General features: G+C 38.5%; 1 protein-coding gene across 4 annotated transcripts in view; it reads left to right on the top strand.

The window, feature by feature from the left end:
• The window catches only part of sdk2b (sidekick cell adhesion molecule 2b), a 234,317-nt gene that overhangs the window by 182,333 nt on the left and 35,032 nt on the right, over positions 1-16,952 (top strand). For all 4 annotated transcript variants that reach the window (XM_057825360.1, XM_057825359.1, XM_057825356.1 and 1 more), the window contains exons 32-38: positions 48-118; positions 5,146-5,278; positions 6,745-6,801; positions 6,877-6,978; positions 7,136-7,251; positions 13,339-13,525; positions 15,127-15,264. In XM_057825360.1, coding sequence (XP_057681343.1) covers positions 48-118; positions 5,146-5,278; positions 6,745-6,801; positions 6,877-6,978; positions 7,136-7,251; positions 13,339-13,525; positions 15,127-15,264 — 804 coding nt within the window. The remainder of the gene's footprint in view (positions 1-47; positions 119-5,145; positions 5,279-6,744; positions 6,802-6,876; positions 6,979-7,135; positions 7,252-13,338; positions 13,526-15,126; positions 15,265-16,952) is intronic.

Here is a 16,952-nt window from a genome sequence, read left to right as displayed (position 1 = left end):
AATGTAACACATTTCACTCTATCCTTTGCTATTGTTTATCACACTAGCGCCAGACGAAGCACCTGTTATCTTCTCGGTCACACCCCACACGACCACATCAGTGCTGATTCGCTGGAAGGTAAGAGAGTACATGGCCTACCTGTTATTTTTTGAGTTAAATATATTTTTTATCGTTGTACTTAGAAAGAAATCTTATAAATATTTTATTGTAATGTATTATAGTACATGTTATTATCAAAAAAAAAAAATCATAGTATCGTAGTAGTTACAGCTTGCGTGCACATAAAAATTGCAACTATGGTATTATCATCATTACATTTATTCAGTTATTTGTTTCTTTGACCGCCGTGAAGTTGTCCCCCCCATTGGACGCAAATTTATATAAAAATAATGTCAGTCATTTGTGCTACATTTGTGCTTCTTTGTGTTGTTAAAAGTGTGCTGCTATCGTTTTTAAAATACAGTGGTATCGACAAACGATCTTTTCGACATTCAACGTGAAATTTGACTCGCCGTTTGTTTCTACATCTGAGGAAATGCTCTAAATATGATTATTTATGACCAGAGTTGGGCACGTTACTTTAATAATGTAATTATAGTTACTCACTACTTATTCCAAAAAGTAACTGAGTAACATAATTACTCCATAGTAAAAGTAACTAGTTACCAGGGAAAGTAATTATTTCCATTACTTTAAAAAGAAGTTGTTGTATGTCAAAGAATTTGAAATTTTCTGAGCAGTATTCGAGTCAGTTGAATAGAGAAGAACAGACAGGTAGTTGTGTTATAGAACCCTGTAGTATTTATTGCAACTCACCAGCAACAGATTTATCCTACACTTGAAGTGCAACAAAAACAAACAGTAAACAATATAATAAAATAACTATCAGCAGTAAACAATATGAAGTGAGTTTAATCAACTAAATCTAACTCTCACAACCTGAGACAACTGGTCAAGTACAAATAGCCTACTGTACTTCAAGTATTTTGACTTGAAATAGTGTTTATATATCCACCTCGTAAAGGACAAATTTTCCTCTGAATGCTCTGCCATCATATCCCTCTGCATCTGTTTTGCGTGTGTAAGTTTGCCGCACGCGCTGTTCCGGTTTGTGTGTGAAAACACCGGCTCTGATTTGCTTACCATGACATATGGCTCTAAACCTCAGCCAATCACAATCCTTTCCATCGCATCTATTCAGGTGGTGCATTAAGGTAGCCTCGTCCCCCTACTCCTCCCGACACCCTCAAAGCATCTACCGTCCTCAAGATGGAAGCAGCATTCTTGCTGGCTGACAGTGGGGGATCGGAACGAGGCTAGCATTCAGGTGTAGCAAAAACAGAATAGTTAACAAGCTTTGGAAAGCATTGTCTAATTGAATGAGCAAGGACAAAAAGCCTAGAGTCATAAGAAGTGCGTGCTGTAATATTCTGATACAGAATTATCCGAGGCACCCTAAAGGGCACACGGCGCCAATATTGTTTTGCTCACATGATGCGGGAGTGAGTTAGAGACACGGCTTGCCGAGAGCAGTACGTTTGTGTTAGTGTTGAAGTTATATGTTCTATTAAAGAAACAGAGTGCCAGCACGTCCTGTGTGGTATATCTTTGCTAAGAAAAAGCACAAAACAAAACACGTGCGCTATTCTCGAACCTGAACGCACCCCAAGTCTTGGATGACAAATAAACAGCAGAGTAGACTCGCTATGGCTGGTAGTTTCTTCAGTTTATTCAGAGTAAGTAACGCACCGTTTTTGACCGTCAGTAACGGTAACGGCGTTGTAACGGCGGTAAAAGTAATTAGTTAGATTAACCACTCTACAGAAAAAATAACGCCGTTATGTAACGGCGTTATTTATAACGGCGTTGTTCCCAACACTGTTTATGACAAAGCTGCAGTTTCTTTGTTTTCCCGGAAGACGGGCACACGGCAGATTTTCTTGTGAGAGAAATCAATATTGGTTCCAACAATTGCCACGTTTACATGGAGCCAAATATTCTAATTACAATCGGAATATTTGTTCAAACCGAATAAATGTGTTCCATATAAACACCTCATTCGGAATGAACAGGCCCAAACCGAATGGAATTTCATTCCGATTCACAGGGGTGGAATATTCCTTTTCCCAAACCGATTAGAAGTAAAATTATATCATGTAAACAGGGAAGCGGAATGGTGTCTGTTTGCGTTCTTTCTGCACATGCTCCGTACTGACGTGGTGACATCACTTGGTGACGTAAGTAACGTCACTTGCAACATGGCTTCCAAGCACACGCACAGCGCACCCACACAACTTTTTAAATGAACGGCGTATCATTCTGAAGTTTTGTTTCCACTCGAAAAGTTAAAACAGCAGCTGATCTGACGATCGATCTCCATGTTTTGCAACGTGACGCTTTGTTTTGATTAATCTGCGCATGTCAGACGGCAGTTGTCAAACGTCATTTTGGAATAAAGGCAGACATGTAAACGCTGGATCGGAATAGATGAAGTGACATGTAAACAGCTGATGTGAAATTTCCATTCGGAATGATTTGAATCGGTATGAATAAAAGTCAGCATGTAAACGTGGCTAGTGTTAGTGCAGGTGGTGAAAAAAGGAAAAAGGTGAGGCCTACCATTGAAATGAAGATAGAAATGATGGAAAAATATGAGCGTGGAGTGCGCGTCCATGAACTGGCTCGACAATACTGCTGTAGAATGTCTATGATCTCGGCGGTCCTCCTCCGTTCTTATATGATATAATGTCATTTATTATTATTATCCTCCGTCTTTATAAGTTAAGGTGACAATTATTATTATTGTAACATCACCAAAGAAATCAGCTTCGTCAGGTTTTTAATCATTTATTTTATAATTTGTGCAACACAACATGCCTGCTGTCACCCACAGCAGACGCATTCAACACAAAGTGAAAAGTGAATGTAAAAAGTCCTCTGACTCCTCACTCTGTCAAGTCAGCCATGCAATTAGTACCAGCAGTATTTATTAAGGATTTAGTGTAGGTTTTCGGGATGTGGAACGAATTAATGGAATTATAATGTATTCTTATGGGAAAAACCTGCTCGACATACGACCATTTGGACTTACAAACAAGGTCCTGGAACAAATTAACTTTATATGTAGAGGTACCACTGTATTTACAATTCTTTTAAAGGTCAATCTGAGGTCAACCAGCCACCCATTTTGAGTAAAAATGGCAAAAAAAAAAAATGGTGTCAATCGTTTATAATTTGTTTGTGCTGGCATGTGCTGTAAACATTTTGGTTTGTGCTGCTATAGTTTTATAGATATTGAGATATTAATTTCGAGTGATGACGTTAATTGCAGCCCCTCCATCGTGGCTGATGGAATGTACCAACTCTCTCAATAACAGAGGGGTGTCCCAACAACTAGCGCTAACATAGCACAAACGAATGGCACCCCTTCGGGTCTATTTTGCAGTAAATGGTGGGCCGTATGTCACGTCATCACTCAAAATTAATATTTCAAGCGTCCCATATACTGCAAAATGGACCCGAAGGGGTGCCATTTGTTTGTTACCTTTGCGCTAGTTGTTGGGACACCCTTCTGGTCTTAAGAGAGTTGGTACACTCCATCAGCCGTGGCATTTGGCTATGAAAAAGCTGCAAGTGACATCATCACTCGAAATTAATATCTCAATATCTATAAGACGATAGCAGGACAAACATTTTATTTTTACAGCACAAGCGAGCACAAACGTAGCATACATGAATGCCACCATTTCAGGTCCTTTTTTACGGTGGCCGAGAAGTATCAGGCGGAATGCAAAGTCCAAACTTTTTGCAAATAGAAAATAAGCATGAACCCCAATTGCAAACACTTTGCAAAAGAAAGAAAGCACGAATGCAAACTGCCACAACACGAACACCAACTTTCTGCACACAAATGCAAATGACGACATTTTTTATAATGCTATATGTGCTTTGTGACCATCTCTACAGACCTCCGTGAAGTTGCCCCCCCCATCAGACGCAAATATACATATATAAAAATGATGTCAATCGTTTGCTGTAAAAAAAAATGTCGTTCCATCATTTGATATATTTATTACTCTTATACAGGTTAATCTAAGGTCAATCAACCTTCCATTTTGATTAAAAATTGAGTCAATAGTTTGTGCAGGAAAAAAATTGTCTTTTAATAGATATATAAATTTCGAGTAAGGACGTCATAACTCCCGTGGCTGGCGAAGCTTAGCAACTCGCAACTAGCACAAATGTATCAGAAACGAATGGCACCACATCTGGTCCGAGAGTGACGCCATCACCCGAAATTCAAATCTCAAGCCCCCCATTTACTGCAAAATGTACCCAAATTCATTTGTGCTAGTTGTTGACACCCCCGTTATTGAGAGAGTTGATAAGCTTTGTCAGCCATGGGAGTTATGACGTCCTCACTCGAAATTGATTCATTCATTCATTTCCATGCCGCTTTTTCCTCACGAGGGTCGCGGAGGTGCTGGAGCCTATCCCAGCTAACTACGGGCAGTAGGCAGGGTACACCCTGAATTGGTTGCCAGCCAATCGTAGGGCTCACTCGAAATGAATATCTCAATATCTCTAAAAAGATCGCAGCATTAACGACAATTTTTACAGCATAAACGATTGACATCATTTTTATATATCAAATAGGGGGCCTGATTGACCTATACAGGAATTGTAAATATCTTAAAAACGATGGGAGCACAAACAAAACGTTTTACAGCACTGACAAGCACAAACGATTAACATAATTTTTCATATAAATTTGCTTCAGATGGAGTGCCAACATCACGGAGGTGTTTCTTTGTTGTTGTTTGGTACCTGTTAATCTGATATAATAATGACATAATATTATTTAAATTATTGCTATTTTATTTGTTTTCTTATCACAAACTCAAATTTCAATGAAGTTGAGATGTGCAAAAGATGAATACTAACTGAATACAAAGAATTTCATTTTTTTTTCACATTAATTCAATTGAATGGATGGATAGATATTTTATTGGCAAACTGTTTTTTTTTTTTTTCTTGAGTAGCAAATCTCTCCTTTTGAATTTCATGCCTGTACTTGCTTTTTCAAATCCCTCCTTACCTGCATGTGTCCCTCCTCCTTACATCCCACTATCCATCCTTTGCAGCCTCCTGCCGAGGAGAGGATCAATGGCATCCTGCTGGGCTTCCGCATCCGCTACCGGGAGTTGCTGTATGACCGACTCAGGGGTTACTCCCTCCACGCCATCAACAGCATGTCGGCATGGGCCGAGCTCACCGGTGAGATAATAATCATCATAAAAAACGGCTGCACTTTTTAATATGAGCCACTAGAGGGCGGGAGGGATTTCTTTACCACAACATCCTAAACTCAGTGCTCACATGCCTTAAACGGGGTGCTCACAATTTTTTGCTGCTAGATCTATATTTTAATGAGACAAGGAGAAAACCTCCTTAGACCTACCTTTTTTTGTGTGTGTGTGTGTGTGGGGGGGGGGGGGGGGGGGGCTTTTAGAAAGCTCAGGCTTATGTCTAATTTTTTAAAATTCAATACACTTTAGTAACTTTTGTCATGATTATACACATTGAATCTAAATCTCAAAATGTCATATTCAAATGCCTACTTGATAATATATATGGCGGAAAACACAGACAAGACTGAAAAAGCAGTTTCTGCTCTTGCACTCCTCTTTAAAAGACACTGCTGTATTTTAAGCTAAAACAACTGTTGTGTTTGATAGAACAATATGTCTATATGCTGCCATAGCAGATTCATGGCGCATGAAGCCCCCGAACTATTTTTAATTTTTCCGTTTTACCCTGAAAACCCCCGTTTACAGACGTCGCACAACCGCTTTTGTTTCAACCCAGCCATAAAGCGAAGGTAATTAATTATATTTATTATTCAAAATGTCTCTTGTTTTTTAGCTTAGAATCATTAATTGATGTCTCATATTTCGTTTAAAAAAAAAAAACGACTTTAAAAAATTATTCACTCACAAGTTTAAAACTTTTAAACAAATTATGTCACAATGAAAAAAATGGCGTCTGTGAAAAAGGCACGGATATCTACCTCATAACTATCGCTTAATTGTATTTTTTTTTTTTTTTGTTACTGTCGCATTTTATCTGATATGTTAGATGATAATCGATCCAAACAAAAAAAAAGTTGAAAAAAAACGTTTAAAAGGGTAAATATATGAAAAAGAACATCTCGGCCACTCATTGATGTCTGCGATTTCTGCATCGCGACCCTTAAAATCACCCATAAAATCCCAAAACAAACCAGCTGTGGCCATTCACAGCCATGTCTTGACACTCAGTGATACATGCTACATGGATTTTTGGATCGAAACAAGGTAAGTACGCAATAATATCTCGTTAAAGTCATGGCGTCTGTAATTCTGTTCTCACGTGCTCTCACCTCCAGATAGGGTTTTGCTGTTTAAAAAACTTTTTTTTTTTTAATGCCCTCCTGTCCAAAATTTTTCTTCCCCCAGAAAATTGAGATTTTAAGCTTTCCAATGATGTATCACACATGCATTTCGGACAATTTTGAAAGTTGGCTAAATTCGGGGTCTCAGAGCAGAACTTCAAGTCACCTGAGTGTTTTCCGCCATATAGATATGATATACTGTATATAATTTGTATTGTAATTATTGCATTGGTGGTATCATTATTAATAGTTTACTGTAGCAGCCATTGAAAAACATTTCACATTTGCATTATCCATCTCCTTTTCACAGCCCCATACAGCATCCGCAATCTGAGTGACGCCACTCTTACGGAGTACGAGCTAGACAGTAGGTTCTAAAGCAAAACAAAAAGCATTAATAAAAGTGGGATTTGATGAGTCTAATCTAGCCTTTCTGCTGCAGAGCTGAGCAAGCACAAGCGCTATGAGATTCGCATGAGCGTGTACAATGCCGTGGGCGAGGGGCCCACCAGCCCACCCCAGGAGGTGTTTGTTGGAGAAGCAGGTGTGTGCGTGCTTGCAATACAATCAGGGTTATGTTTGTATATGTGGCCCTCAGGCCACACACAACCTACCCTTTGATATACAGACGATCCTTTGCTGGTATGTAAGCCAATAATGTCTCCTACGTTGTAATAATCATGAGATATTGTTGCATTCAGTTCCCACGGCGCCCCCTCAGAACGTGGTTGTTCAGTCTTCTACTGCCACCCAGCTGGACGTCACATGGGACCCGCCGCCAATCAGTGCGCAAAATGGCGACATCCAAGGCTACAAGGTTATTCATTCATTCAACTTCTAAGGTGGAAAGTCCATATGTAATCAATTTAACCAAACGTAACAAATTCCATTAAATGTAAGTAAACTAACTGTAAACTAATTGTGTGACTAACAACAGCAAATTTAGGTCAATTCAGCCAAATGTAATGGGCCGATCACAAAGCCCTGCCCCCTTGTAAAACTCAGACAACCCAAGGCTCTGTCAAATTCTCTCAGTGACAGTGAATGGGTGAGCGAACGATTTATGGATGATGGCGGGAGTTTAAATTTCTGAATTTGCACTACCACAGCTAGCAATAGACCTGTTTTTTAATTTAATTTAATTTTTTTAATGAATTTCGTGGAGAAGCAGGCACTGGGTTGCAGTATGCAGTGAGCGGTATGTCCATGGTATTAAACTTTAGAGAGGAGTCCATTATTATAGTCGAGGCAAAATGCTACCACTCGCAACTTAAAAACGAGAAACCCCACTGGCCGAATATCTAGTTACAGTGATTCCTCATTTTTCGCTGTTAATGGGGACCGTCCTGCCCCCCTCCACGAAAATCCGCAAAGTTCGGACGGAGCCTATTTATGTCAAATTTTTATTAATTGATCAACGTATATATTTAGGTTTAACAGCATTGGAAAGAGATACATATAAGACGTGTTTCCCTTTTTCGCCCAAAGCAAAGTAAATAAAATTTAAAAAAAGAAAAAAAAAAAACTCATACGTATATATACATATGAGTTTCATTATTATTATTATTATTATTATTATTATTATTATATTAGGGCTGTCAAAATTATCACGTTAACGGGCGGTAATTAATTTTTTAAATTAATCACGTTAAAATATTTGACGCAATTAACGCACATGCCCCGCTCAAACAGACTAAAATGACAGCGCAGTGCAATGCCAACTTGTTACTTGTGTTTTTTGGAGTTTTGTCGCCCTTTGCTGGCACTTGGGTGCGACTGATTTTATGGGCTTAAGCACCCATGAGCATTGTGTAATTATTGACAACAATGGCGGGCTACTAGTTTATTTTTTGATTGAAAATTTTACAAATTTTATTAAAAGGAAAACATTAAGAGGGGTTTTAATTAGTGTTGCACCGATACCATTTTTTGGGCCCGATACCGATACAGATACCTGGCTGTGCAGTATCGGCCGATACCGATACCATTCCGATACCACTCTGTTAGCAAAAAAAAAAAAAAAAAACCCACACACATTTATATATATTTGGATATATGTACATATAAGGGATGCAACAGTACAGTTAAGTCATGGTTCGGTACGATTTTTGATACATTTCAATACATTTAATGCTCTGAAACAGAAAATACAACTGTTATTATTATTATTATTTATTTTTTTATTTTTTTTTGCTAACAAGCAAAAATAACTTCATATAAACAAACATTTTAGTGCATAATATTTATGTGCTTACTTCTTACTGATCTGAAGAAATTTAAAATTTTGAAATTTTTATATTAGTGCTGAGAACAATCTTTACTGTTTGTAAAGTGGGGCACACTGTTGATTGCTGCAGCTCTCTTAGCAGCTATATTTACCATACAAGCAAAACATCCTATTTGTGGTCCGAGTCCATCTGTAAAATGTACTGAATTAACAGTATTTGCAGCATTATCTATAGTCACTGGTATGAATTGATTTGGCCTGCTTAACTTCCATTCAGTCATGGCGGTTTCTAATTCATCAATGTAGTATATGGACTATGTGTCGCTCTGGGCTCACGCAGCTAATGGCATGGGATCTAATGTAGCACATCTAGGTTGCTATTTGATGCTATCTAGTGTGTGCGCGCGAGAGTTGGCATGGGATCTAACGTAGGACATCTAGGTTCCTATTTGATTATATCTAGTGTGCGCGCTGCGCCGCTTGTTTTCTGGCCACAGAAGTCACTTCTGCTCATTACTGCACAACACATATGACAATCGACTTTCATAAACAGGACGAGTTTGAAGTACGGCGCTCTTAATTTGTCACTCATTGTTCATCATGAAACCATGAGTTTGCTTAGTTTCCCACGGGTTTAACCTTTCTGATCCCATCGGCGCTATAATAGCAGGCATTAGCTTACGCATGTTAGTCGTTTGTGAATGCCATGTTAGATGAGCAGCGTAACATCGTGGATATGCGTTGTACTTTACATCCTTAAAATAGAAGACAAAGGAGTTAATTTTGTTTGGTAATTTCGAGACAAAGACATACAGATGTCATGCATCGGGATTTGGGAAGTTAGCTAACGTGGGGAGGACAGTACATTTGCGTTCAAGTGATGCCAGTACATTGTATTGGCGCCCTAAATGTTGGTACTCGTCGATACCGATACCACCAATTCGAGCCGGATCAGCGCCCCCTGCCGATACTGGTATCGGTATCGGTGAAACTTTAGTTTTAATATAAAATTTCTATAACTTGTACTAACATTTATCTTTTAAGAACTACAAGTCTTTCTATCCATGGATCGCTTTAACAGAATGTTAATAATGTTAATGCCATCTTGCTGATTTATTGTTATAATAAACAAATACAGTACTTAAGTACAGTATGTTGAATGTATATATCCATCTTGTGTCTTATCTTTCCATTCCAACAATAATTTATAGAAAAATATGGCTTATTTTATAGATGGTTTGAATTGCGATTAATCACGATCAATTAATTTTTAAGCTGTAATTAGCTCGATTAAAAATTTTAAATCGTTTGACAGCCCTATATTATAGTATATATATCTTTTTATAATTTGTTTTTAAGCACTGTAAATGTTATAACTATGATATCAATAAGAATATATATAAAAGAAAGCAATGAGCTCTACATGTATACATGCGTATATCTTAACATTTTTAAATAAAATACTGTATTCATTTACTTATTTTTTAATGGAATAAAGTCCACGATGGACTGAGGGTGCAAAGTAGTGAGGGATCGCTGTATAACGTTTCCTACTTAAGGCTGAGTTATGTTTCTGGGGCAGATCTACACAGTCAAGGCAGACCCGATTTAGGACCCTGCGCCGTAGCCTGACGTGCAGCTCCACAAAATTAGGACTCCGCGTCACGTCATCACGTGATAACGTGACGCAAATGGACTGTGATTGGTCCATTCAGACTGTTGTTTCCGGTTCAACGTGAAATTACCGCCATTTACAAACATTCTTGCGCTAATGACCACCTCCGCAACCGTCATCTGCGTCACCTGCGCCTCAACATTTGTAGGATCAACATTTGTTGTTCAAAGTTCATGAGCTGAAGATCCACATTCAAGCGTTCCATTTTCGTTGGCATTGTTGTGTAACTGGAAGAAAACTAGAGGAAGTCGACAAGAGTCCCCCAAAACTGCACAAACACAACACCACACCCCTCTAGTGGCTTGGCAGTGAATTACAGAGCAACGTGCACCCTTGCTTCAGAACTATCGAATGCTCATTGACGCCGTAGTCGCTATGCCGTAACCGCAACACAGAAGCATAACTCAGGCTTAACTTTGTCATGTGTTCTGTGATTTTTCTCCTGAAGCTTTTGCGGCGATGAATTTGCATTCTTTTACATTCAGTCAGATTCTCAATATTATCTTAAAGTGCTAAATAAACAACTTACATCCTAAACATACATGTGCAACATGAATATGGCGTAAATAAATGCTTAAGACAAACGGTGAGAGAACAACACGCAGTCGAGTCGACCGCAGCCACGTTAGGTGTTTGTGAGGAAAACTTTCCTTTGTGTGCATCCGTTACCAAACGTAGGTACGTATTCCTTTTTATTATAGAAAGTTTGTGGTGTTTGCTTTGGACTTTCAGAGCTGGGGTCTTGAAAGCTTAGATTAGTTATATTTTACCCTATGCATGTACACTCAAAGAAATGACTCTGGTAGGTTGTAAAGTTCACTTAAAGACAATGTCCATTTTCAGCAAGAACACATCATGTTTCCAAGGTGAGCATGATTAAATTATGCAGTCCATACATAAATATGAACAATCAATGAGTAGCTATATTAGATCATGTTGATGCAACATAATGTTAACGTGCCTTTCCAACCAATTGCAATAGTCTCGTCATTTCTCGCGAGATTTAAAAGTAGGGTTGCCTGAAAAACTTCCTGAAAAAATAAGTGACACCTCATTGGTAGAGCCGAGCGGCCAAATAACCGTCACCATGTAATTATTATTTTGTTTGTGATAAGTGTTGTTTTTTTTTTTTTTATTAGATGGGGCTTTGCGAGGCACAGGCCCAGCGAGTAAAATTCCTCAACTTTATTTTTATTTCTTTCTTTCATAATCGTATTTTCCACGTTTTTTCGGCGCACTGGAGACTCCAAACCGTTTGACCGACCGGCACCGTACTACTATTAATGCCAATGTACTGGATTCCATTGAGGCATATATAAATTGATGCCATTGACGGCCATTTACGTTAAAATTAGGGCTGTCAAACGATTAAAATTTTTAATCGAGTTAATCACAGCTTAGAAATTAATTAATCGTAATTAATCGCAATTCAAACCATCTCTAAAATATGCCATATTTTTCTGTAAATTATTGTTGGAATGGAAAGATAATACAAGACGGATATATACATTCAACATACTATACATAAGTACTGTATTTGTTTACTATAACAATGAATCCACAAGATGGCATTAACATTATTAACATTCTTTCTGTGAAAGGGATCTACGGATAGATTCTTAAAGGATAAATGTGAGTTTGTATACTGTGACTAAATATTGCCATCTGGTGTATTCGTTGGGCTTTCAGTAAATGATACTGTAGTGATTTAACTGTTCTGCCCAAATGCATGATGGGAAGTGGGGCAACCATGACTATGTGTGGTGGCTGCGAATGCTATATCCACTCTGCATTGTGTACAATGTAGGGTGTTAAGAAAAAGAGCAACCCCTGTCATTCTTCCCCACATCGCTCGCCTCAATAGTTATAACTGATGTGAAAGAGATGTCAAAGCTTTTGGCAAACAAAAGCACGGTCCAAATGAATGCCTGTATCCACTCCACTCACTTGTCACTGCCAAAACCTCTGTATATACGTAAAACGGCGCCATTGTAGTATGTTTGCGGCAATGCGTGAGAGGGTCATTCCGTGCATGCGTTAAATATTTTAACGTGATTAATTAAAAAATTTAATTACCGCCCGTCAAGGCGATAAATTTGACAACCCTAGTTGTGCCTTATGTTGGCTCAACATGTGTGCTTTATGTTAAAAGAACACAATTGCAATTTGCAAGAAAGCAATTTAATCAGCTGCAAATTATGTATTTCTTTAATATTGGTTCAACATGTTTTTTGAGTTGAACATGGTTGCCTTATGTTGGCTGAACAAGAGTGTGTTACGTTCGCTCAACATGAGTGCCTAATGTTTGCTAGACGTGTGCTTTATGTTAAAAGGACACAATTGCTAAATGCTGAAGGAAAGCAATATTATCAGGTGCAAATTCTTTCCATATTTTTTTTTATGTCTGTTCAACACCCCATATAGTGACAGGCTAGTAAACAAGTAGCAGTCAAATGTTAGCAAACTAACATTAATAGTTACCATATTTTCCGCACTATAAGGCGCACATAAAAGCCCAAAAGGTGACAGTGCGCCTTATAATCCAATGCAGCTTATATATGGGTCAATATAGGTTAATTATGGCATGAAATTTCCTTTAGGGCTGCTCCATCTAGTGGATGCATAACACAACCCCAACTCCAACTACTACTACTATTGCGCTTCATAATGCGGTGCGCCCTGTATATGAAAAACGTTTTAAAATACACCATGTATTCCTTATAGTGCGAAAAATAGGGTAACTACGGAATTACACGTACCCCATGTACAGTGTTAAACCATCAGGTTTTTGCAATTTTAATGTTAAACGAGAGATGTTTTAAGTCACGACTACACATTCATTCCCAAGCAACTGGCAAGCTAGTGTCCGACTTTTGTGATTTAGGAGCGTGATTTTACGATTTTCCATTGCATTAGAAATATCTATTAATTCAATGATTACACCGACTAACAAACTCCAATAAATGTAACTCAGTAATCTAAATTCAATTAATTCCATCAAGGTCTACTTTTGGGAGTCCCATCGCAAGAACGAAACGGAGCGTCTGAGGACTCTGTTCATGCCCGAGGGAGGCGTAAAGCTGAAGAACCTTACCGGCTACACCAGCTACATGATCAGTGTGGCCCCATTCAACGCCGCTGGTGATGGACCGCGCAGCCCCGCCATCAGGGGGCGCACTCAGCAAGCAGGTACCAGAGTCAAACAGTGCTACACTTCAGTGGGGGTATAGGAGCTGGGAAGGATGACATTTTGTAAGGGCAAGTGGGGGTGGGTGTCCACCGAGGAGTTGAGTTATTCCAGCTCCTTCCAACACAATGGGGCCTTTGTTTCCCAAAGGAGAGTGCAAAGTTTGAAGAACTGGACATTTTCCGACCTCAAGTTCAGCAGCTCAAGTAGGGGCGGGCGAGCGAGCAAGCAGAAATGCTTATTCCAGTGCCAGCTGGCATAACCCCAGCTCACATTATCTTTTTTGTAATCACCGCGTTTCTCACTCTGAGATTTTGCCAGCAATACTAATGATGTGAATGTGCAAGAATGGATTTTTTTTTTTGGGGGGGGGTGGATTCATACAATACATACATGTCACTGTACTCCAAATTCCAGTTTACAGTTTAGTTTTATTAATAACAGATGGTGAGATGCATGCATATAATTGTGTCCCAAACCATAGAATTTTTTTTTTTTTTCTTTTTCAGAAAATGTTTTTAGTTTTCCAGGTCTTGTTAACTCATTCACAGTTAGCTGTTTTCATAACAGTCAATTGCATATATCCAGACATTTTAGCGCATTTTGAAGCATTGTATTCATCTATAATTATTCTGTATACGCACTGAATGCACCAATGGACCGCTGCAAATTTATAACATTTTAATCAGATTATTTTTTTCTTAAATCTACGGTAGTCAAATAACTTTCTCTATTTGTTTTGAGTGTTAAAGACTAGTTAACAGATTAATGCGTCAGATTATTCCATTTACTTTAAGTGAATATTTATATGGTGCTTTGCCTTGCAAATTTGTTTTGTTCTTATTAAGCCAATACATCTAAAAGTTGGACATTTTTCAGCTAAATAAAAAAAAGAGAGAAAATGCTTTCAAATAATGATTTGAACAATATACATACTTGAATTAGGAACATTCCTGACAAACAAGATTTTTTTAAAGATTAAATATACTAATTTACTGCTTTAAAAAAGTGTTCATTTTATTTTCAGCCACCTATTTTTCAAGAAAGCTAAGTGAGTACAATTTTACTTGAAGCACTCGCAGATAATTTTAACTTATTTCTAGTAGATATTTACTTAAAACAAGGGAATTTAACTATCGTATTTTCCGCAATAAAAAGTGCACCTACAAGTCATACATTTTCTCAAAAGCAGACAGTGAGCCTTATAATCTGATGCGCCATATATGTGGATCAATATTGGTTAATCATGGCATGACATTCCCTATAGCGCAGCACTATCTAGTGGATGTATAACGCAATCCCAATCACTAATACTACTACTACTGCGTCTTATAATGCAGTGCACCTTATATATGAAAACAGATTCTAAATAGTTCAGTCAATGAAGGTGCGCCTCATACGCTGATGCGCCTTATAGTGCGTAAAATACGGTCATTTTAACGAGATGTGCTTTTGCAGTGTATACGTTCCTATTTCACCAGGAAAAAAGCTGCCTTGATCTTTTGCAGTGTATACGTTCCTATTTCACCCGGAAAAAGCTACCTTGATATAAACAAGTGTTTGTTCAAAGCGTATGTACATTACTGTCTTTACTGTCTTTTAGCCCCCAGTGCTCCTAGCTTCATCCACTTCAGTGAGCTCACTACTTCCTCGGTCAACGTGTCGTGGGGAGAGCCTGCTCTACCCAACGGTATCATCGAGGGCTACCGTCTGGTCTACGAGCCCTGCACACCCGTAGATGGTAAAGCCTTCTTCCTCCTCTCCTCATCACTAAAGTGGTCATTGCTTTGTTGAATGAATAACAACACCTTTAACCGCTGTGTTTTCAGTTGAATTCTGTCCCACTTGAGTACATTTCATATAAAGCATTGTAGCCCAAAAGCTACTCTACTCATTAGAGAGATAAAAACATTTAAAATAATTTGACAATGGGAATATTTGTTTGGGTTAGATAATGTGGACCAAGGTATTTGAGTACTTTGTGTATGATGTTTAATGCCCCAAAAAATGCAAATTCACAAATGTAATGCATGCATGCAGGTGGTCTTTTGAGCATTAGCAAAAAAAAAAAAAAAAAAAAAAAGGAAATACGCCGTTAAAAATGTATTTAGTATTTCTCCAAAATGGTTAATCATGCTGCAATATGGTATTCCCTTGTCTAACATGAAATTTGACTAAAAATTACACACACTATATACTTTACATTAGAGGTGGATAACCTAGGTCTCATGAATCTGCCTCTCCGCCAACCCATAATTTTAAATGTGGAACCGGCCGGCTCGTTTGACATGAATGAGCTGTGATGAGCTGATGGTTCATTGACACATTTTTGTTGGACCTTCAAACGTACGTCACAATAATATGCTTGAATTCAGTGCCTATTTGTGGTCCTCCCATCGCGGATTGCACGACCTTAGTAAGTCTCCGCGCCCCTCCCAACTCAATACCAAGCGAACTGGATTATATAAAAAATGCGTAGGGGAAAATTTACACCACAAAAGTGAACTAGGTGGTACCTAAAGTCACAGAGGTGTGAAATCAGTTTCACTTTCATGACTTTTTCGCCTGTCAAAATTGTCGCCACTTCCAGGAAAGGCTCTATCTGTCTCGCTTACTATTATTTACAAGATCCCTGGTTGCGGTTTTCACTTCCGGGAAATATACACATCGCCACACCATGTTTCTGTTTGTTATTTTCCAAATGGTGAGTGCGCAACTGAGCAAAAATTGTAAAATGCCAAGTAACAATGTCAGGCTTTCGTTGTTGTTTTCTAAAGATTCATATTAATCATAACTCGGCGACTGCGTGTAAAAGCCAAGCGTGCCCTCACTCTCACTCCCGCATGATGCGTTCAAATGCGCTGACGAAAAAAAGTGTGATCACAAAACTGATTCGGCCACCTGGCAACAGAATATACAGTGAGGAGCAGAAGTATTTGCACCAGTTGTGATTTTGCAAGTTCACCCACTTAGAAAACAGTTAGCGGACTGAAATTTCAATCATAGATACATTTTCATTCGTAGAGACATAATCTAAAAAAAAATCCAGAAATCACATTGTGTGATTTTTTTTTTTTTTTAATTATTTGTAATTTACTTGGGTTCATAAGTATTTGCTACCCTGAGAATCAGCAATAATTATGACACTCGGCGAGCTTAAAAAAGTCCACGTTTAGCCCATTAGTAACCACCCACCCACCACCCGTTTGAGCTCATTATTGTCACCTGTGCACCCCACAGTCAGTCATAGTCCAACTGCTACCATGGGCAAGACCAGAGAGCTTCCGAAAGACACCAGAGAAAAAATGATTGAACTCCACAAAGCTGGAAAAGGCTATGGGACAATTAGAAAGCAGCTTGGTGAGAAGAAATCAACAGTTGCAGCAATTGTTAGAAAATGGAAAAGGCTAAACATGACTGATAATCTAC

Source organism: Corythoichthys intestinalis, chromosome 21 (genome assembly GCF_030265065.1).
Source record: "Corythoichthys intestinalis isolate RoL2023-P3 chromosome 21, ASM3026506v1, whole genome shotgun sequence".
Lineage (NCBI taxonomy): Eukaryota > Metazoa > Chordata > Actinopteri > Syngnathiformes > Syngnathidae > Corythoichthys > Corythoichthys intestinalis.
This window is presented reverse-complemented; position numbering and strand designations above follow the sequence as displayed.